The following is a 21408-nucleotide window of genomic DNA, read 5'->3' on the forward strand; positions in this document are numbered from 1 at the left end:
GCTTGGACCCCCCTCCCCCCCCCCAGCTCAGCATGCCGCTCTGTGTTCTGTGACTTCAGCCTTGCTTCTTGAGTGGCCCCAATGTCCACTCTGTCCTTGCCTACTGGTCCCATGGCACATTCCTGGAATAGTGTTCCCTGGGAGCTTGGCTTCTCTTTTCATTCTGCCTTGCAGGCTCCTTTTCTTTCTCACCTCTCCTAGGGTTAAAGCCCATGGTTCTGGCCCTATTTGCTCTCATTCCAAGTTTCAGAGACCAGAGTAAAGCTTGGGAATGGGGTAAGGCAACTTGTTAATGGGCCTTCCTGTAAATGCTAGTCATCTCAGAGCCTTGGCTGGCTGAAGCAAGGGGAAAAGGAGGGATGAGGCTCCCAAGGTCACAGCTCTGGACTTGGAGGGCACGTCGGGGCAGTCTGCCTCTCACGGCACAGGGAAGCTTGTCAGCATCCTCAGCAAAGATATCTAAGGGGTGGAGCTTTTAGGAGTAAGTGAGGGGGAGTTTATTGGGGCAGGCAGGGACTCTATCACATACATCTCCCTCGGGTGACCTGAATGCTCATTTGGTTTCCAGGCTCAAGAGTGTCATTGGCATGGGAACAGGAGCTGGCGCCTACATCCTGACCCGCTTCGCAGTAAGTTTGTAAAATTACATTGGGAAAAAAAAAGTTATTTAGGGGCTGGGGAGCAAGCAAGCTCAGTAGGAAAGAGTGTTGCTATATGCAGGCACAGAGACTTAAGGGCTGGAGTTCGAATCCCCCAATCCCATGTTGAAGATAGGCATGGTTGTGGGTACCTGTACCCTCAGCATGGGGATGGGCTGGGTTTAGGTAGAGACTCTGGAAATGTCTCTGGCCAGCCAGCCTAGCCTAAAAGGAGAGCTTCTTATTTGAGAGACCTTGTCTCAAGGGAACATGGTGGAGAGCAACAGATGCAAGCACCCATGCCTTGCCCTGGCTTCTGCATGGCTATGCTGGGTGTGTGTACTTGCATGCATGCATGTATGGGACACACATGTGGACAAAAAAAAAAAAAAAAAAAAGTTTGAGAAGCATCAAAAAAAACCCAAAGAGGAAAAAGAAATGAGCTGCACTTCCATTCCCCAAGAGAGAGCCACGGGGCCACTTGTGGCATATGCCACATAGGTACCTGTGCGAGTATGTCACAGCTGAAATGCTACAGTGGGACAGGGCTTTGGTCACCGACCTTATTCCCTGAGTAGGGAGTGTGGATGGCTTCCCGCTCAGCATCCTCAGATCCTGCAGGGTTTTGTCTGCAGGGTTTTGTGACCCAGATCCTCTGCGATCCTGAGGGAGTCTAAATAAGAACGAGACACATACGAATGTGACAGTGACCACTGGTAGCGAGCGCCGTGGGTGTCCTCCTTGTCGTTGCTAGTTTACCTTAAAGTGGCTCATGTCCCTCAGCCCGGGGTGTTTTGATGCCTGCTAAGTACAGCACCTTGATGGTACTCAGGCAACTCAGCTTGGGCATCAGCTTCAAGTAGATGCTGGCATGGTCCTGAATACACAGGCATTCCAAGCAGCAGAGCCACAGGGCATTTCTGGGCCCTTCTCACTTAGACATGGCTTGGCTGGTGCAGCACTGGGCATCTGGGGACGCTGAGGCCCGGGACATGATTAGCAGGTCCCCAAAGTGTGAATGTATTCTTACTTCTTCTGTGGCTTCTTCCTCCCCTTGGGAGGACCCGGTTCGCTTCTGACTGGGCTAGTAGAACCTCAGGGAGCCAATTCCCACCAGCTCCAGACTCCCACTATTGTTGGCTTAAAGGCCTCCGTATTCTTTTTAATCCCCTGGTGATACGTCTCACGTTGTGTCTCTGATTACAGCTCAACAACCCTGAGATGGTGGAAGGCCTCGTGCTTATGAATGTGAATCCCTGTGCAGAAGGCTGGATGGACTGGGCTGCCTCCAAGGTAGGCTGGGCTGGGCAGGGCAGGGCAGGGCAGGGCAGGCGGGGGGGTTGGGGGTTTCCGGCCTCCCCCCCAAGGCTGCCTTCTTGGCCCCCCACCCTTCCACTTTCCCTACCCTCCTAGAGAGCAACCTTCCTCAGCCCTGTTTCTGCTAGCAACCATTTTCTGCTCAGTAGGTCTGCCCTGGCTGCCCTCCCAAGGGTCCCTGTTAATCCTGTTGCTTTTCTTTTTTTCCTGTAAAGTCCCTAGGGATCTCCAAAGGGTAAGGAGAGGCTTCCAGCCAGGGTGGGACAAAGCCATTCAGGCTGGAGCTGTTGAGGAAGAGGGTATTAGCGGTGCCCACCTCCTTCCTGTCTGCTGCTAGGTGCTGTGCTGTGATTCTTCCTAAAGCATGGGAAGTCCTGTCCCTGCCCACAGGGCAGCTAGGAGCAAAGCATCCTCGCTGGGTTTTATGTTTTTCCAGTCCAGAAAGGGACATTCCGTTTGGGCCCACTTGGCTGCTGCTCAGCTGCTCTGAGCCAAACAAGGAGGGCTGGGACACGGGCCTCTGGCTGAGATGTGCTCTGGGTTTAGTGAATTCCCATGTCTGTCCCTCTGGCCTGGAAGACCTGCCTGGCTGCCTCACTGGACCCTCACTGTGGGAGCTGTGCTGCGTCCTCATGACGTGGTTTTTAACACCTTCAGTTATAGCCAAGAGACCTGAAGCCCAGGGCCTTTAGCCAGCCCAGGGCTCCACAGTGCAGGTAACCATCAAGCCAGTTCAGGGCCCCAGGTCCAATGTCCATCTTCTTCACCCATCTCTTCTCAAGCTGTGGTATCTGCCTTATCTGTAGAGCACCTACAGTATACCTGGAGCATTTATACAGCTGCTGTTGTATAACTAGTCGTTTGGACTTTTTGTCATGATCTGAACATTTATTGAGCACCAACAGCGTGTTACCTTGCTTTCAGATCCTGCTGTATACAGGAGGCATATATTACCTTGCTTTCAGATCCTGCTGTATACAGGAGGCGGTGTGAGAGGTCATTAATGAATTCAGAGACTTCAAGGAATTCACAGACCAGGAACTGGGCTGGAGGGGAGAAGCTAGGGGGCGGTGGGGGGAGGGGCAGTCAGGCCAGGGCTGAGTGGACCCTGCGCTGTGGATGTGGCCATCACTGCCTTGGAGAGATGGGGCCTCAGTACTGGGGAGCAGGAGAACCTGGCCTGCCTGGGTTGTGTGGTTCTACCGCACTTGCAGTATGTCCCATCCATGTGGGCTCTGAGAGGAAGGAACCGGATGCAAAGCCAGGCAGGCCTAGCCTGCCCTGGGCTATAGGTTCTGGAGGGGACCAGAGTCAAGAACTGAACTGAACTAAGGCCACACAAGCAGATTTAGACGATTTGGTCCCTTTGTCAAGCAGCAGGCTAGCCACCTTGTGGCTGGGGGCAAAAATAAAAGGAACTACCCCAAAGCCCTGGAGGCCTACTGTGGGTCTCAACCTTTTAAGGTTCTCTCTTATTTCCCAGTGGTACTAGGTTAGTGAGCAACACTAACTAGGTTAGTGGCCTATGGCACACTTTCCAGAGTCAGGCTCTGTCCAGGCTGTCCTGGAGACGGAGGAGGGGGGTGAGCCTCAGGGAACCAGGTGTCACTCTGCCTCCAGGACCCCAGGCTGCTGACTTTTTTTTTCTCTGCTGCTAAGTCCTGTTGCTGATTTTCCTCCATTCACTTCACCCTCCACAGATCTCCGGGTGGACCCAAGCCCTGCCAGACATGGTCGTGTCCCACCTCTTCGGCAAGGTGAGTGGTGTGTCCTGCTGTCTGCACTGAGCAGTTAACCAGGTGGCACTCAGCACGGGGCCACACGGGGCTGGTAAACACAAAACATAATCAAGGGGTGACCCAGAGTGAGGTCTGTGAATAATCGTGAAATACTGACTCACAGCCAGCAAGCCATTCATACTGGTGTTCTATAGGCACCCTTTTCTAGGATTTCATACATGTGTACAATGTCCCCTCCAGCTCTTCCCAGATCTCCTTCCCGAATAAACGTGTGGCTTTTTATTAATATTATTATTAGTGAATCTGGCTGGTATGTAAGCTGCTGATAGGGTTATCCACTGGCATGGGCAGCCCACCGGGGACACCATCCCTGATCCCCCTCTTCCCCTCCCGCAGAAGCCCGGGGGTGGGGCTTCTTGGTAACCCTTTAGTTGAAGCACAGTGTGCGGCATGTATTAAAGTAAATCCTTCCGGCTTCAGAATGACTACGATAGTGGAAGTGTCCTTCCGGCACCGCCCTGTCCGGAACCTCTTCTCATGCCTTCCAGACACTGCTTTCTGTCACGCTAGATATTCGTCTATGAATCCCGTACTGCGCTACTCTCTTCGCTGTGGCCTCTCGCCCTTAGCACGCCGACTTTTAGATTATTTTAGAATCTACTTAGGTTTTGGACACCGTCATCTATTTGGTATGTGTAATATTTCACTCAGCGCACATACCGCAGCTTTCCTGATGGCCCCTTTGTTTGTCATAGTTTGGGGTTTTTATGAGTGACATCTTCAGTGTATATGCCTGCAGGACCAGCTCCGTGTCTGCCTGGGGCTCCATCCCCAGTATTAGCTCATAGAATCGGTGGGGGACCACAGACGTTCCATAGAATCAGCTCAGGAGCCCCGTGAGCACACATTTATTCCGTAGAGTCAGCCCAGGAGCTCTGTAACCACACACATTCCATAGAATCAGCTCAGGCACCATTCTGAGGGGAGAAAATTCAGGCCAGAGTCTGAATGACTCAGTAAGGTCTCCCAAGCCAGGAGAAGCGTGACTGGGATTTGAACTTGCCAACTGCAGCATCCAACTCTCTGAAGCCTCCACCTGTGCCTAGTTCTTCCATGGGCTGAAGGCAGAGCAGGCTTCCTTGCAGGGTACTGGTGACAGGCCTGGGTCTTGCCTCTGGCTGGTGTCACATATCTGGTGGCAGTCAGAGCCAACAGCCCCCAGAGAGGACGTTCTTTAGGCTCACACCCAAGTTCAATGTCTGGAAAACCCCTCGGTTGCCCAGATTCTGGTGATTGCACTGCTTACGGGAAGGAGCCCTCTCTGCTGCCGAGCTAATGAATGTGACAGCTCTGTGATGCTCTCCCAGCTTTCAGGGCAGCAGAAAACACCCTGCTTTGCTTTGGTATCACCCTGGGCTGGTAAATGAAATGGCTGGCTGACGCCCCCAGGTCACACTGTCATGGCTTAGCATCCTTGCTGACAAAGGCTCTTCTGATCTTCTAAGTGACAGGGGCAGGTTGCTCTGAGGTCTACCACAAGCAGGCAGGAGTCCTGAGATTAGCCGAGGCTCTGAGGGAAAGCTAGGCCTCCCTTGTTATGGGCTCCTTCTGGCTGCCAGTAGGTGTCACTCAGCAGTCTGCACTGGGCACCACATGTCTCTGGACCATGGCTGTCTCTGCATCTCGGCCGGCCGTCTTCTCCCTCCACACCACCGTGGCCTGAGCGGTGGTGTCAAGCCTTTCCTGCTCTTCCCTCTGTCACCACAGGAGGAGATGCACAACAATGTGGAGGTGGTACACACATACCGCCAGCACATCCTCAACGACATGAACCCCAGCAACCTGCACCTCTTCATCAGCGCCTACAACAGGTAAGAGCCCTGTGCAGGGGTAGCCACGTCAACGGGGGGGGGGGGGGGCTCAGCAGCCTCCTGCAGCAGCAGGCCTGCAGTGGAAACGAAGGTCAGGGCTGTGCAGCTGTAGGTGGTTAGCTAGCAGAGTGGAGCCGGCGCTGCTGGCCCTTGGCACTGAGTGAGCTCTGCCAGGAGCTGCCTGGTGCTTGCTTCTATACAGATTGTGGGACCCGATGAATGAGGTGCGGCTGAGCAATAGGGGTAGAGAGTTGAGGTATGTATGTGCCCAAGACTGACTCAGAGTAAAAGCTGCTGTGGGTACAGCTGGGTAACAGAGAGAAACTCGGGGTGGGGGGATGCAGAACCCCGGAGGCTGCTAGGAAGAGAGTCTGTCCAGCTGAGGATAATGGAGCTCTCCCGGGGAGGGGCTGCACAGGGTCATTAGCATCAGTAAAGGTTCTGGAACATGTGCTCCCACAGCCTGCAGAAATAGTAGTAATACTGACAATAAACCAGGCAAAATGAGGAAGGTTTTGCTAGAAACAGATGAGTCCTGTTGGCTCTTAACACTTCTGAGGATGCTAAGTGGCCATGGATTCTTGAGAACTACATGATCCCATAGAAATGATCTATGGGTGCTCGTCTAGAATGGTCTGTGGTGGGACCTCCAGCTCTGGCATGGTGAGAGTAGCTTCCGGGGTAGGTCTGCCAATGCTAACGATGCATGTGTTGCCTGCAGCCGACGGGACCTGGAGATCGAGCGGCCAATGCCCGGAACCCACACCGTCACCCTCCAGTGAGTGTCTTCCTTCCCCTGCATCGCCAAGCTGCCATGCTTCACTCAGGGCGGCTGCTGCAGGCTTCTGCTGGGCATCAGAAATGCCACCTTAGGGCGGAACACTTTGGTAGAGAGAGCTGGCTATGTCTTACCCAAGGCATCTGACTTGAACTTCTCCTTGGTAGCAGGAGGCAACATCGGGTCAGGAAGTATGTGATCATAACTGGGGCCATTGAAACAGGAAGCTGATTGCCTGTTAGGCATGTTCAACACCAATGGCTAAAGGTAGTTAGGCTGTGCCTCCCAAAGCCTAGACATGAGAGAGTCTTGTATAGCTAATAGTTAATGGTTGCCACTAACACATTCCACTGGCAGCGATGGTGCCCTCTTATGGTTCGCTGCGTGCACTTGTGAACCTGGCATATGCCATTTTCTTTGTCTTTTATGCCAGACCTTTTTTTGGGGGGGGGCCATCTTAATTCCTGGAAAATTTCTGTCCCTCCTTCCCCAGGCAGAGGGTGCTACACTAAGACACAGCAATCATTGGGCTACAATTTTACGTGGAGGTATAAGTAACTGCTAGCCCATTTTATTCAAAGTCCAAAGCCTAGGGGCATAGAGATGCAAAGGGTGGTGGACACGTAGACAGCTTTTAGAATCCTGCTGCCGCTGCCTTGCAGAGGCTGGCGGTGAACCCTGGGCTCACCCCCTTCCCCTGTCCTGTGCAGGTGCCCCGCTCTGCTGGTGGTCGGGGACAACTCTCCTGCAGTGGATGCTGTGGTATGTATCAGCTCAGCCACAGGTGCTCACCTGTATGAGGCTCCCTGCTTTTCCCTCTCCCATTGCAAGGATATTGTGTAATGCCACGCCAGCCTTGGGGCAGAGTTCAGGCCAGCTTCTCGCTGTGGTCACTGGTCCCGGCTGCCTGGCCATCTGCCTTCCCTCCCTCTTGCTGCCCATGGGCACAAATCTATGTGGAGGGACAAAGGTTAGGTTTTTAGGGCTAGGGGTTCTTGGCGTCTCTGCAGCAGGTCGGTCTTTCTTTCTGCTTGTCAGAAGGGCAGTGCAGGCAGCTGGGTCAGGCAGAGCTTTCTGCCTCCGTTTACCCTCTAGGGAGGCGCTGAGAGGGAGATGTGTGACATGAGGCTGTTGCTCAGAGTCCAGACTGTCTTGCTCTGCCTCTGCAGTTCTCCACAGAGCTGGTTGTACCCTGCCTTGTCTCCAGGTCGCAGACGTGGCGGGGCCAGGCTCCAAAGCCGCGTGTGTTTAACAATCCAAAGCTCAGCTTCCGAAGAAATGCTGCTGTTTCCAACGGTGGGGAGAACAGGGATCTCCGGACTTGGGCTGAGTACTTACCTAGTCTTTCCCCTTGTGCAGGTGGAATGCAACTCCAAGTTGGACCCTACAAAGACCACCCTGCTGAAGGTATGAGCAGGAGTGGGGTGTGGTTAGAGGCCCCCACATGAGCTAAGCTTGCTGAAGCACAGAACTGTTGTTAGAGCCATAAAAGCAAGCATTTGGAGTTGGGTGTCATGCACACCCTAGCACTCCAGAGGCAGGAGACCTTCAAGTTTGAGGCTCTCCTAGGCTACACAGCGTGTTCTAGGCCAGCCCAGACCAGGCTTAGAGACCCTGTCTCTGAAATGGAGAAAGGAAGGAGGACATGGAGCTGGGGAGTTAGTTAATAAGCAAGCAAGCTTGGAGCTGATCTGAGGCTGTAAAGCAAAGCAGAGTGGTCCATTCTGGGGACTAGACTGCAGGGGTCTGCACACTTCTGCCCATGCAGCTAGGGAGAGACAGACTGGAAAGAGAGGACAACAGTCTTTTTTTTCTCAGGGTGGGGCAGATCCCCTGGTGTGTAGTGAGGGGCTGTGGTTGCTACCTTGTGTTAGAGATCTTCAGAACCCCCACGGCATGCAATCAGGGCACACACAGGCAAAGGCACCCATGTGTAGCAGCTGTGTCTGGGATGTGCCAAAGCCTCGGACTTCCTCCTGAGGCTCTCCCCATGGGGTAAACCCTGAAGTCGAGGCTCTTGAAAGCACCGTTGAGCCCTGTATGCTTTTAGGGGTTAAATGGAGTGGTCTGAGTGGGCTTGTTGCTGTGTGTGAGCTTTGAGTTGTAGTTGCCAAGGAGGATAAGGGAGGGGTACAGTCAACAGCATTACCCCCACCATAATCAACCCGCTCAGAGCAGTGTCAGGTGGGTGATCCTGGGCCGAGACCAGATTGCCACCACAGCTATGGCCTAGGTGTTTGGTGCTAACTAGCCTTCCCTCCCTTCTAGATGGCAGACTGCGGTGGCCTCCCTCAGATCTCTCAGGTGAGTGAAACTGGCATTCAACACCTGTCACTTCCCACTGGTGGAGTGCGTGTGTCTTTGTGGCCTGAGTGCTCCCTTCCCCCCAACCCGCCTGTGTGGAATCCGATGGTAGGCTATGCGTATCTTCTTCATAAAATGTGCTTCCTGAATATTGTGGATTCACGAGATCCCTATCAAGCAGCTTCTGGGGATTGGGAGACCCTGAGGTCCACAGGCTTAAGAGATTTGCCAGATGGGCCTGGCATGGCCATGGGGCCAGAATCGTGGTTAATCCTGCCCTAGCCAGGGGCAGGATTATGTAAGCCCAGAACAACAGAGGGACGGAGAGGCTATAGCACCAGAATGTGTGTATATGCATATTCCTGTATGTGTGTGTGTGTGTGTGTGTATGTACATGTGTGTGTATGCATGCTCTTGTGTGTGTGTATGTATATGTACATGTACATGTGTGTGTATGCATGCACACACACGAGAACTGTGCATGTGTGCCTTTGCCCTTCCCTCCACCTCTCTACCCTTTCACCCTTCCCTTTATTTCTCCACCCTCCCTCCTTTCTTTCTGCTCTTTCTTTCCACTAACATTTTCCCGTCATTGCCCTTTCTACTAACCCAGCCAGCTTACCATCAACCTGATCCATGTCAGCCACGTCAAGCGCAGAGTTTCTGGCATGGAGGAACTGGCTCCATCACGTGACCCTCACTTACTAGTTCTGGTCTTTAGGTAGACAGGTTCCCCTCCATCATCTGTCATATGCACCCAGGAGTGCTGGCCCTGGCCAGCTGGTGTCAGGTTTCCTGGAGATAGTTCTGCAGCATCCCTAGCAGACCATGTGGCTCATGACAGTAGGCTTTGAGCACAGAGTGTGACTTGGCCCTGCATGCAGTTGAAGATAGTGACTCAGAAAGGGCTGTAACTTATCCATGCTTTTCCAGCCACTCGGCAGGTCCTGCCATCCTTCTTGGCCACAAATAAACACACGGACGCTGTATTAACTATAAAACTGTTGGCCGATGGTTAGCTTTGTCTTAATTATGAACCCATGTCTATAAATGTATGTATTTCTACATGGCCTTATCTTACCAGAGAATGCCTATCCTCCTGGTCTCCACATGGAAACTTCTCTGGCAGGTTCTCCCTGCCTACCTTTCCAAGAATTCTCATCTCCTAGCCCTGCCTATCTTCCTGCCTCTACTGGCTATTGGCCAAACAGTGTTTCATTCATCAACCAATAAGGGAAACGTATATACAGAAGGACATACCCCATCAAGGCAGGTTGGGAGACGTTTGTCCTTGGTCAAGGCTGACTCTGGTCTGCACAGCCATCCCTTGGTTCTTGCTTAGCTTCTATGCTCTCCCTGTCCATACATGGTAGCTCCATCCTGGGCAGAGCTCTGGCTTGCATGTACATGTGGCCCTTGGTGATCTGGACCTCCAGCCATTGACCTCATATTCTCTCTCTCTCCTACAGCCTGCCAAGCTTGCTGAGGCCTTCAAGTACTTTGTGCAGGGCATGGGATACAGTGAGTATCACACCTTGGGCACGCACCAGGCACATGTGGGAATGTTAATGTCACAGCCAGCGAGGGGCAGGAGGAGGCTCTGTCATCTTGGTTGGCTTCAGCTCTTAAACATTAGGGAAGTCTGAGAAAGGAGTAATCACAACCAGGCATGGCTGAATGAGAAATGAATCAGTAACAGACTTGCTTATCACAAGGCACACATCCTCCAGCATGTTGACACAAACTAGAGGGTGATGGCATCTCTTGAGAGCCGTGTGATCTTAGAAGACCACATCATGTGTTCAGCCTGTTAAATGAGATGCCTTTAAGTATACATGAACAGAGGATCCGACATTTATTTAGCTTTCCATGAGAACCATTTAAAGAGTATTATTTGGGACCGTAGTGAGACAGAATATTCCTCTTGGTCAGGCTGGTCCTTGCATTTGTAATAATCCTCCTCAGTTTCCCAAGGATTACAGGGCAGGAGTATACTAGGCTAGGACTGTCCCTTTAAACAGTTTCCCTTCCCCCCCCCCAAAAACAAATCAATGACCCACAGCTGAACAAGGAATGCCCCTAGTTTTGCTTAAGAGACCAGAGCTGTAGCAAAGGAGGGGAAGAAAGGTTAGTCTATTTTGTCTCCTCCTTTAGCCATCACAAATAATCCTACCAGGGAAGGCCACAGGGGTAATCTGTGGAAAGCTGGTGAAGCCAGAGCTCCATGTAGGAGGGAGAGCAAAGTGCGTGAGACCAAAGGCAGAATGCTTCTTTGCTTGATCATTAAGTTGGGGACTTAAAGGACAGAGCAGCCTGCTTCAGAACGTCGTTCTTCCTGCTCCAGGCTTAGAGTGGGTTTGTCACTCAGTAGTCTTTTCCCAGAAATGTTAAGCTGTGACCGGGGCTCACAGGTTCGGCTAGGCAGTAGCCTTGATTGACACTGGTTGACTGACTTGTTGGTTGTGGCTCTGGCTCAAAGCAGTCCACTCAGTTCTTCCTGCCTTCTGCTTGGGGTTAAAACCATCCATGCATCCTCCTTACCTGGAAAAGTCTAGCCTTGTGTTCCTTGCCTGCACCATCCACCCGTTTAGAAAGAAACGGATGGGCCTATTCGGCGAAGCACTAATTTGCCTTCACCCACACCTGCATCCCAGCAAGACAGAGGAGGGAGCCTGATATGAGTGCCCCCGACAAGGTCCCTGTGGCTAGCTGTCTGTCAACAACAGAACACATTTGCCTGTAGACCTCCCTCCCTCCAGCCTGCTTTCCCTGGTGGAAACAGGAGAGAATTAATTGCTGGGCAGTCCAGTTTGTTTCCCTTGCTGGGGGTGAATCCCAGCCAGTTTTCTGTGTATTCTGGAAGGAAAAGAAGCAAAAGCTAGGCCTTGGTTGTCCCCCAAATTCGCCTCACTTCTGTCCCCAATTCAGTCTGACAAAGCTTCCCTTAGACCTTGGAGAAATAAGAGGAAGAATCACAAATCCAAAGGCGTGGCCAAAGGGGCGGTTCCAGCTCAAGAGTGTCTGCCTGTGATGCTGGGTTGACTGGACTAGTCCATTGTGTGTGTCTGGTGTCATGGGAAGTTGCCGTTTCCTGGTGAGGTCATCAGGACTCACGGATTTGGGTGGAGAAATAGAGACTCGGGGTAAAACACACATGAGCCACAGATGTGCACTGACGCCAGTTCTTTCTGAATTAAAAGTAGGCTCTTAGTTACATGGTAGCACAGCCACACTGTCTCAGCATTTGGGATGCAGAGGCAGAAGGCTCATGTGTTCAAGGTTATCTCAACCACAGAGTTGGAGGCCAGCCTGGGCTTAATGGAGCCTTACTCGAAAGACCAGAAAGGGTGGGAGGTGGGGAGGGGGAGAAAGAAAAAAAGGAAAGGAAAAAGGAAAGTAGCAGCAACACTTACTCTTTAAGGAGGGGAATCCACTGGCCGTGTGGTCATGTAAGCCTTTCTCACATCAAGGCACAGAAGGTGGATGGTCCCAGGACAATAGTTAAGGGAGGACATCATGACTAAGACAGGGCAATTGTCCTACCCCTGTGGAGGCTCCCCATATCCTAACCACATTTTCTTCTGTGTTCCCAGTGCCCTCTGCCAGCATGACTCGCCTGATGCGTTCCCGCACAGCCTCTGGCTCCAGTGTCACATCCCTGGAGGGCCCCCGCAGCCGCTCCCCACACCAGCGAGGGCCCCCGCAGCCGCTCGCACACCAGCGAGGGGGTCCCGCAGCCGCTCCCACACCAGTGAGGATGCCCGTCTCAACATCACCCCCAGCTCTGGTGCCACCGGGAACAATGCCGGGCCTAAGTCCATGGAGGTGTCCTGCTAGGCAGTCTGTGCATCAGTCATCCTGGACTGGTGACCTCTCCCTTAGCCCCCAACCCCTGCCTGCCACCCTGCACTAATGCGGTATTAATCTAAAACTGCTTTTGTTAAGAATGAACTCTGACGGTGGCAGACCCAAGCTGTTCAGGCTGGCTGCCTCCTGGGACCAGCGTGGGCGGTGATGGTGGACAAAGGCAAGAAGCAGTTCAGCGTTCTGTTCTGCTAACAAGTGGTCTGGTGGCCCTTCTCTCTACCCTCAGACGCCAAACTGCCAAAACCTAAGAAACATATAGCTGTAACACTGCCTGGCACCAAGCCCGGGGCGATCCAGCATCCTGGTTCTCCGGCGTTTTGCCAGCCCCCCGGCTTCCTGTTTCCTCCCCACTAAACCCATTCCTGGAAACAAACTTATTTCTGATTTGAAAGGGGAGCGAGGCAGGGAAGGAAGTAGTTGGGCGCCTTATGTTAAGAAGGAAAAAGAGTCAGGGTCCAAGTCCACACACAGCTCACTGGAAGGAACTCGTTTTAAAGTTCTGGGTGCCGGAAGCCACAGCCCGTTTTCCTGCCAACCTTTTCAACATGCAAGGGAGTCTGACAACAAACTCCTGGCTTTATAAAGACAGTGATCCCACAAACACTGGGTGTCACGGTGATGTAAGACTTTGCTTTGCAGAAGTCCTGGCTCCCTGGCCCCCATCCCACAGTGTGAATGAGTGGGTGGGTGATACCTTTGTCCCCGGGGGAAGATAGTTTTGATTTGTAGTCGTATTCTTTGAGACAGAGAGCTCAGCAGGTGGCAGTGGACCTTGTTAGTAAGAGTCTCTAGGCTGGGGATGGTTGGCGATGGAGAAGGCATGGGATTGGGTGACTATAATCCCGTGGGTGTGATTTCAGCAAACTCCTAGCCTGTGGCCTGGAATCTTGGGTGATTGAGTCATACCTTGTCTCTCATTATTGACTGACATCTGGGGTTGGTTTTAAACTTGATAGCTAAATGTCTTTCAGCTGGCCCAACCCTGGCTCTTCAGAGAGAACCATGTGCTCTGGTCGGGGATGGGCTGAGGAGGTGGTTCCAGAATCTGTACATTCCACGGGAACTCGCTTCCTCCCCTTTTGCCCCCTCTTCCTGCCCCTCCTGCTGACTGGGTTAGTAAGCATCGATGCCAGCTAATGGCCACGCCCTGTACTATTGCCCTTTGATTCTCAGAGTGACTAACCTTGAACTTCCCTATAGGAAATGTGATCAGAGACACCTGACTATTTGAGGGGGTGGGGAGGGCAGTCATTAAGGCCTGGGAGTTGCTAGAGGAGGGCAGCCACACCCTATAGAGCGGCAAGGACTCGGTTTAACCACCAACTCCTACTACGGAGGCTTCCTCCAACCTTCTGTAGAAATATCAGGGACCAGGGTGCCTGAATGTGGACAAGAAACCATTGTACACGTATTTCCAGGGCAGTTTCTTAATGAGATGTTTGTATTTATTTCCAGACCAATAAATTTGTAACTTTGCAGTGGCATGTGCCTTTTCCTTCCCCTGGGAGGGGTGTGTGTGACATAGGGGTGGAGATTTACCCCAGAGCCCCTGTTGTGTCCCCCTTACTGTTGGAGTTCTTTGCCACAGATTGGTACTGGCCAGTACAAATGGCACATAGTTCCCTAAGCTGTCACGTAGTAATACCGAAGAAAGAGGAATCAGGTGAAGGCAAATTAAACCTTGCTCCCCTTTAACCCAATGTGTCTAGACTATCGCCATTTCTATGCAATATGCCACACACACCTTTCTTTGTACTAAAGAGCACATTGCAGCCAGCCTCGCCACACGCTAGCTAGGCATCCAGCAGCAGGTCAGCACGGTGATGGAGAGAACATTTTCCAACCCAGAAGGAGAGGGAAGCATTTGGGTAAAAGACAACTGGTCCGTCCCACGGGAGGTGTTTGCTTTGTGTGTGTGTGCTGTAGGTGTGTTTCATTTGTGCGTACATGCAGTGGCTAGGGGCTGACGTCGGGAGTCTTACTGTTTTGCTCTCATCTTACGGGCTTTGAGATAGTCTGTCACTGAACCTAGAGCTCACCCTGTAAGCTGACCTGGCCACAGAGCCAGTCATACCTCTCCATCACATGGCAGCACCAAGCTGGGGAGGTGGCCTGCTGGGTGAAGTGCTTGCTGGGTAAGAGTAGAGACTCAGCTTGCTTGCTAAAAGGGACAGTTGTTAACGGGGTTTAGCATAGTTCCTCGTTTTATCAAGCGTTTTGTAATTCTCTTAAAACCCACAGGACACCTGCAGTTGGTTTCATCCAGTTTCCTGTGGCCATGACAGAATCCCCGACGTAAACACACGGAGGGTTTATCTCAGCCCACAGTTCAGTCTGGTTGACTAGCGCTATCGCAGTGGCCCAATGGTTCAGAAACCGTGGTAGCAGGACTGTATAAGAGGAAGCTGTCACGTAAAGACAGCCAAGAGGCAAAGAGCAAGAAGCTGGGACAATAAATATTCAGAAAGGACATAACATGAAAACCAGTATTTTTTCTAATCAGGCCCCACTTACTATGGCTCACCGCCTCCCTAAGGGAGAATCCATTTGGTTCTGAATCCACTGATGGATTAGTATCAGTACCCGCATAATGCAGTTGTGTTTCTGAGTGTTTGCAGAGGACTAAGTCTACAGTGCGTGAGGCTTTTTTGGTTTTGTTTTTTTGAGGGGGTCCATTTCAATGTGTATCCTAACCACTGCAAATCACTTCAAAGACTCCTCACAGGCCCCGGGGGGGCCCTGTCCCTAAAAAGCCAACACTAGAGCTCCACCTTTTTACCGGAGAAGGGAGGCACCGGCTCTCTCTCGATGTCCCCTCTGTATCCCAGGATGCCTCACGACAGGACTTCTGTCTTAGTTTATTGTTGTCTGTGACCATTTTGCAGGTCTCTCCTGCTTCAGCACGAAGTGCTGCGTGAAGGGCACTGGCTTGAGGTCTGCATGGGGTTTTTCTCCGCGGCAGGGTGGCCCCTGGTTGTGCCCCCTGGTTGTGCAGGTAGGTGCAGGGCTCTTGGAGTCTAGAGGACAGTATCTGTGCTGCCATGGGACCTCTTGACCTGGAGTTCATCAAGTAGGCTTGGATGACGGGCTAGAGTGTCCCAGCGATCATCTTGTCTCTACTTCCCCAGCACTGGGATTGCAAGCATGCACTACCATGCCTGGCTTTCTAGAAAAGTGTTTTATGTGTGTACATGTTTGCCTGCATGCAGGCTTGGTGCTTGTGGAGGCCAGAAGAGGGTGTGGGATCCCAGGACCTGGAGTTACAGACGGCGTGAGCCACCACGTGGGCCCTTCAAGTTGAACTGAATTCTCTGGAGGAACAGTGTTCTTAACCACTGTGCTATGGTGGAGTACTTGGCTTATGTGTTTCTCTCTCTCTCTCTCTCTCTCTCTCTCTCTCTCTCTCTCTCTCTCTCTCTCTCTGTGCTTGCGGATGTAAGTCTGGATGTGAGGTCTCAGCTCCTGCCTGCCTGCTCCCCACCATTGTGGTCATGGACTCCAAGCCTCTGAAACTGTAACCCTCAAATTAAGTGCTTTCCTTTACAAGTTGCCTTGGTCATGGGTGTTTTCACAGCAGTAGAAAAGCAACTGAGACAAGCTCCAAGGACTCAGTGTAGCTAAGTTGATGAATTGATAGTGACATCATCTCCTGACAGTCAATCTGTGGGTTCAAAACCCACTGTCGCTCATCCTTGCTCTGAGAAGCAATTCCTGCACGCCCAGCATTCCTAGGAAGCAAAGAGACTTGCAGACATGGCGTATGCGGCTGCATACTGTGTGTTACTTTTCCACTCACAAACTACCGACTTCCTCTTACAAAGAATTTGTATTTATTTATTTGGTGTGTATTTGTGTGTGTACAGGCATGGTGTGCTTCGAGGCCAGAGATCAATGTCAGATGTCTTCCCTCCGTTGCTCCCCACCTTAGTGTTTGAGGCAGGGTCTTTCACAGATCTTAGAACTCACCAATTTGGGTAGACTGGCTCCAGGAGTGTCTCCACTCCCCCCCAAAAGAGTAGTTCCCCAAACTAAGAGACTGATGGCTCCAGTGGCCATTCCGGTGGATTATCGTCTCCCTGCCTATAAATCCTGAGCACAGAGCTGGCTCAGGTCCTCGCCTTTCAAAGTCTAGGATGGTGGAACATCGGTTAGCTGTGAGTCAATACCAGGAGCCTGAAAAGTTTCACTGGCCCTAAGTGCCTTTGTCCATCCATCAGATGGTCACATTCAGACTTGCAAGACACAATAGCTTTGATGTGGTTTCGAGTTTCTCTCCCTTTCCTCTGCTGGCATTTAAAAATATTATCAGTGAGGCTGCTTACAGCAGCTCTTGCTCCTTTTACTGAAATGGATCAAGAAATCCACAATTTTTTTTTTGTACCGTATAAAAGCCAGAGAAATGAGGCTCAGAGTGAAGAGCCTGAGGCGTGCTATACAGAGAGTACCAGTGAGCAGACTGTGCCCGCATCTCCTTAAAATCCATGTCTGATCTGAGCAGTTCTGTGAGAGAAAGAGCCCCAATTCAGAGGGACATGGGTTTCTAAATAAGATGTGACTAAATAAGGTGGGGATAGGTAGGTGGATGCTGGTGATAGAAGATAAGTAGATGTAGACATATAGATGGATGAGAGATGAGTGATAGACAGGTAAATAGATGATAAATAATAGAATGATAGACAGATGATAGATAATTGGTAGAGGATACCTAGAGATAGATGACAGATTTATGATAGATGATAGATAGGTGATAGATAATAGATTGTAGGTAATTGGTAGGTAGATGATATCTAGAAATAGATGACAGATTTAAGATAGATTTTTTTTTAGCTAGTCCTTCCCTGTTGCTCAGGTTGGCCTCAATACTATACACATAAGCAGTCCTCTTGGGACAGCAGTCCAGGGGACAGGGCCACTCATTCCCCTGAATCTGAGGCACCCACAGGACTCCAGGCCCCAACTTCCAAACGGTTTTAAACTTTACTTTGCATCTTGTTTTAGAAGAGCACTTTCTTGTGTACCTGCTTTCACCTGTTCTCTCCCACACCCTCCTCTCCACAATCTCCCTACCCCGTCTCCCCTTCTCCTCTTCCTCCTCCACGATTCTGCTTTCCGCTTTCGTGCTATGTGTGTCTATTACCTCCCCCAATTCTCTCCATTAAAGCCATTTCCCCCTGTAATGGGCCTCTTTTTGGTTTTCTGGAATCTATCTATACACACTCAATTCCCACATAAGTGCACATATTAAAACTCAGAAGCTGGACCCGTGCAGGAGAGAGAATACACAGCATTTGTCTGTCTGAGGCTCAGTCACTATAATATTTTTCTGTTACCCATTACCCAGCAAGTCTCAGCGTTCCATTTTTCTTCGTGGATGGTTAACACTCTACTGTGCGTTCATATGTCCTTGTTTCCCCTTCCCATTTCCCATTCATTTCCGGATTTCTAGGCTGTTTACATCCCCTGGCTGTTGCAAACAGAGCTGCAATGAGTATGGACGTGGCAGTATCTCTGTGATAGGCTACAGCGTCCTCCTGAGAAGAAGAAAAACTGCTTGCGTATGGAGGTGTTAATGGAAACAAGTCGTGTGGCTTTTCTAAGCTGGAACTGAGTCTCCCCTTGTTTTGTATTGTGATACCACTTGCTCTGGGAGAAGTTGACTAGAAGGAATCAGAGACCCATCATAGCAATCAGCAGCTGCTCAGATGGCTAAGCATAACACACCGTGTGGAGAGGACCAACATGCTCCTCCTGCCTTAGAGAAGCTGGGCTGTAAATCAAGTCACAACCCAAAACAAAAACACACCAGCGGAAAATACTCAGTGATTAAGCAGCCAATGATTAAAGTGAAGGGGTGCATCTAAATGATGATGGCACTTCACGTTTACTACCTTAAATAAGGGCTACCTTAAATATATAGATGCATACACTTACGTTTAGTCTTACCATAACCACCCCGTCTGTAGAGAAACAGCTCGGCTAGTGCTTATGTGGGTGCACCTGGCTGCCATGCTCAGGTGTGAGTGCATGTCAAGGCCAAATGTCAACCCCAGTTGTCACCCACCTTGTTTATCCAGGCAGTATTTCATTAGCTTGGCCTTTGTTGATTCAAGTTGGCCTGCTACCCGGGGAATCCCAGGGATCCACCTGTCTCTGTTTCCCAAGCACCTGTCACTAGCTTTTTGTTTCTAATGTGGGTTCTGGGGGATTCAAACCTAGGTTCCTCAGGCCTCAAGGTAAACATCATACTTTTATACTAGCCCTCCATTTAAAAATGGAGCATGCAAGATGCACTCTTATCAAGAGGTAGGTGTCATCATTTTGTGAATCTCCAAGTTGGGGAGACTGAACTGAGGCATCCCAGAGAGGAAGGAGTATAGTGTTTTAAGACACAGCTGGGCACTAACGGCAGGGTGTTTCCATGAAAACTTGCAGCCAGCTTTATGTTTCTCTATGCTCCTTTTGGCTTTGAGGACAGTATGCTATAGATACTCTGTCATCTCACCCCTGACATACTCCAGGCAAGATGCTATGTAGTCACGGCCCTAACTTCAAGGTACCCAAAATACTAAATGAATGAGTAAGAATGTGAATGAAGGAGTGAAAGCTAGAGATCCCCTTCCTGTTTATCCTTAAGCTTGGGTACACTGGCAACTCTGGTTCTTGTGCATCAATTTTCTTCAAGGCTCAAAGCTGGTTAAGACCTGAGAAGTTGTAAGATGGATTTATTAAGCCTCAAAAAATTTGAAAGACAGGCTTGTTCTTAAGGGAGGGGGGAGGGAATGCCAAGAGTCAAGAGGTAAACAACTCGGGATACTCAAAAAGTCCCTAAAACTGACCAGAAACACAAGCCCCCACCCTCAAAGCTATGAAAACAGGAAGAACTACTAAGCAAAGGCCAGTTAACTACCTAACACAGATGGGTCAGCAAGGCTGTTTAAGGGCAGATAGGCTGAGTTGCCCAAGAGAGACGCTCTGCCCTGTCGAGCTGCCTTTAAGTCATACAGTGAGCTGGAAAATTCCAGCTTCCTGTGCTGGGTACATTTTCTGTGATGCAGAAGCCCTTGAATTATACACACTCCAGTGGTCACCTCCCATCTGGACTCCTGTGAGTAGCTCCCATAAAAAGCAGAGGTTCACCAAGTCAGACTTCGGCGCTCTCCCGTTGGTCTAGCCTGGGCTCCCTACCTAGGATGAGTAGGTGTCTGCTCAGGTCTCTTCAGGAACAGCGTCTCACAACACTGGCATTCTCTTAGTTTCAGAATCTGTGTTTCCAGGCTCATCTTCAAGCATTTAAGCTATTTTTTTGCTCTCTCTTATCCAATATCTGGAACTTAATTTCCCCAGCCTGCACGTTGGCTGAACATGCCCAGTTGTCTTTCATTGCCTCCCAACAGCAGAAATTACAAGGAAAAACAACAAAAACCAAAACCCCACAAATCAAAGAAGTCGCTTTTGCTGATGATTTATTGCTTTAACAAGAAAAGCTGTAAACAAAGAATTTGAACAATGAAAACCCATCTCGGGCGAACAAACACTTTCCCTACTACACAAATCATGAGAAAAATGAGGAATGTGGTAGAACGTGACAGGCTGCCCAAGGGCTATTTTTCCTCTGTTGGGAAATCCGAAGACATTCCTTTATGTGTATTCACTTACAAAATGGCAGTATGAATATTTAAATACTCAATCACAGTTTGAAAATACACACACACACACACACACACACACACACACACACACACACCTCTATGCAGGAACACACAGCTAACCATGGCCATTTCTGCTTCCCAGCCATTTAGACCTGTCACCTTGGCTCCTTTGAATCAAAAACAAGTCTCTAAAAAGAAATGACAGGAGTCAACACTATAGTCAGCGGTTCCAATGCTGTCTGCATTCTCCAAGCAAGCAAAGTACAAAGTTAATTAGGGTAATTACAGGCAATCATATCATTTGCAATCACTTTCTTTGACCAGTCTCTAATCACCCTCAAAATCAGGTTTTTTTTTTTTTTGCACCGGGGTCTGTGAGTCACCATTTGTGGCTCTGGATTGGCTGAGGACAGGCAAGGTGTCTGAATGACCTGAGAGATTGGCATGGGGAGTCACATGACATGAGCCTGGGTTTCAGAGCTTGTCTGCTATGCCCTGTTTGGTAAGGACTTGAGCAAATCCCTTAACTCCTGCAGGCCTTGCTCTGTCAGCCCAGAAGTGGACACTGTGCTTAGCTTATGTGAGACTCCAGCAACAGTCACTTAGGCTCTGTCTAGGTCTCCTCTGGTGGTAGAGTGGAGTAAGCACAGATCTGGTCCCCTGTTCCCCAGTCCCTTGGAGCTTCAGAGTTTCTATTTATCAAACGGAGAGAGGTTGTGTACTGAGCACAGCTCTGCTAGTTGATAACCTGAAAAAATGCACTGTGGTGCTTAGCACCAGATAAGTCACCGATAAGTGGACTTTTGCTTTGTTTTCTTAACTGTAGTTGCTATCCTTAACTTTCCTTGAACCAGGCCACACCACTACAGGCTGTTTTTGACTACTGGAAAGAACTTCTTTTTATATGGATCCTTGTAGTCTCCCCTGGAACTTCAGTTCAGGGTTCTTCAGATCCTGATGAAGGCCAGGTCCATTTCTCAAGACCACTGACAGCTGAGCTTCTTTGGCCCACCCCTCCTTCCTATTCCCACTATCACGCCAACTCCTCTACCTGAGCCTCCTTTGGTCAAACTTGCTTCTTTCTGTTCTCCCAAATAAGGATGGATACTTGGTGAAATCCTAGCTTCCATGGAAATTATTTCAGAGTTAGACGTTAAGACGGGGTTTTCCAATCAAAGAAAATCTAGCATGATCCACAAAAAAAAAAAAAACCTTAACACAAGTCATAATCCCCAGGGGTAACAT

General features: G+C 50.3%; 1 protein-coding gene across 1 annotated transcript in view; it reads left to right on the forward strand.

The window, feature by feature from the left end:
* Window positions 1-13992, forward strand: part of Ndrg1 (N-myc downstream regulated 1) — a 37936-nt gene extending 23944 nt beyond the window's left edge. Inside the window, 12 exon segments of the mRNA XM_051202453.1 lie at window positions 569-629; window positions 1845-1931; window positions 3656-3712; window positions 5462-5565; window positions 6287-6343; window positions 7054-7105; window positions 7703-7750; window positions 8612-8647; window positions 10117-10168; window positions 12241-12329; window positions 12331-12372; window positions 12374-13992. Of these exon segments, the coding sequence (XP_051058410.1) occupies window positions 569-629; window positions 1845-1931; window positions 3656-3712; window positions 5462-5565; window positions 6287-6343; window positions 7054-7105; window positions 7703-7750; window positions 8612-8647; window positions 10117-10168; window positions 12241-12329; window positions 12331-12372; window positions 12374-12484 (796 nt within the window). The 3' untranslated portion in view covers window positions 12485-13992.
* The last annotated feature ends 7416 nt before the right edge of the window (window positions 13993-21408 follow it).

This window comes from Phodopus roborovskii, unplaced genomic scaffold (genome assembly GCF_943737965.1).
Source record: "Phodopus roborovskii unplaced genomic scaffold, PHOROB, whole genome shotgun sequence".
Classification (NCBI taxonomy): domain Eukaryota; kingdom Metazoa; phylum Chordata; class Mammalia; order Rodentia; family Cricetidae; genus Phodopus; species Phodopus roborovskii.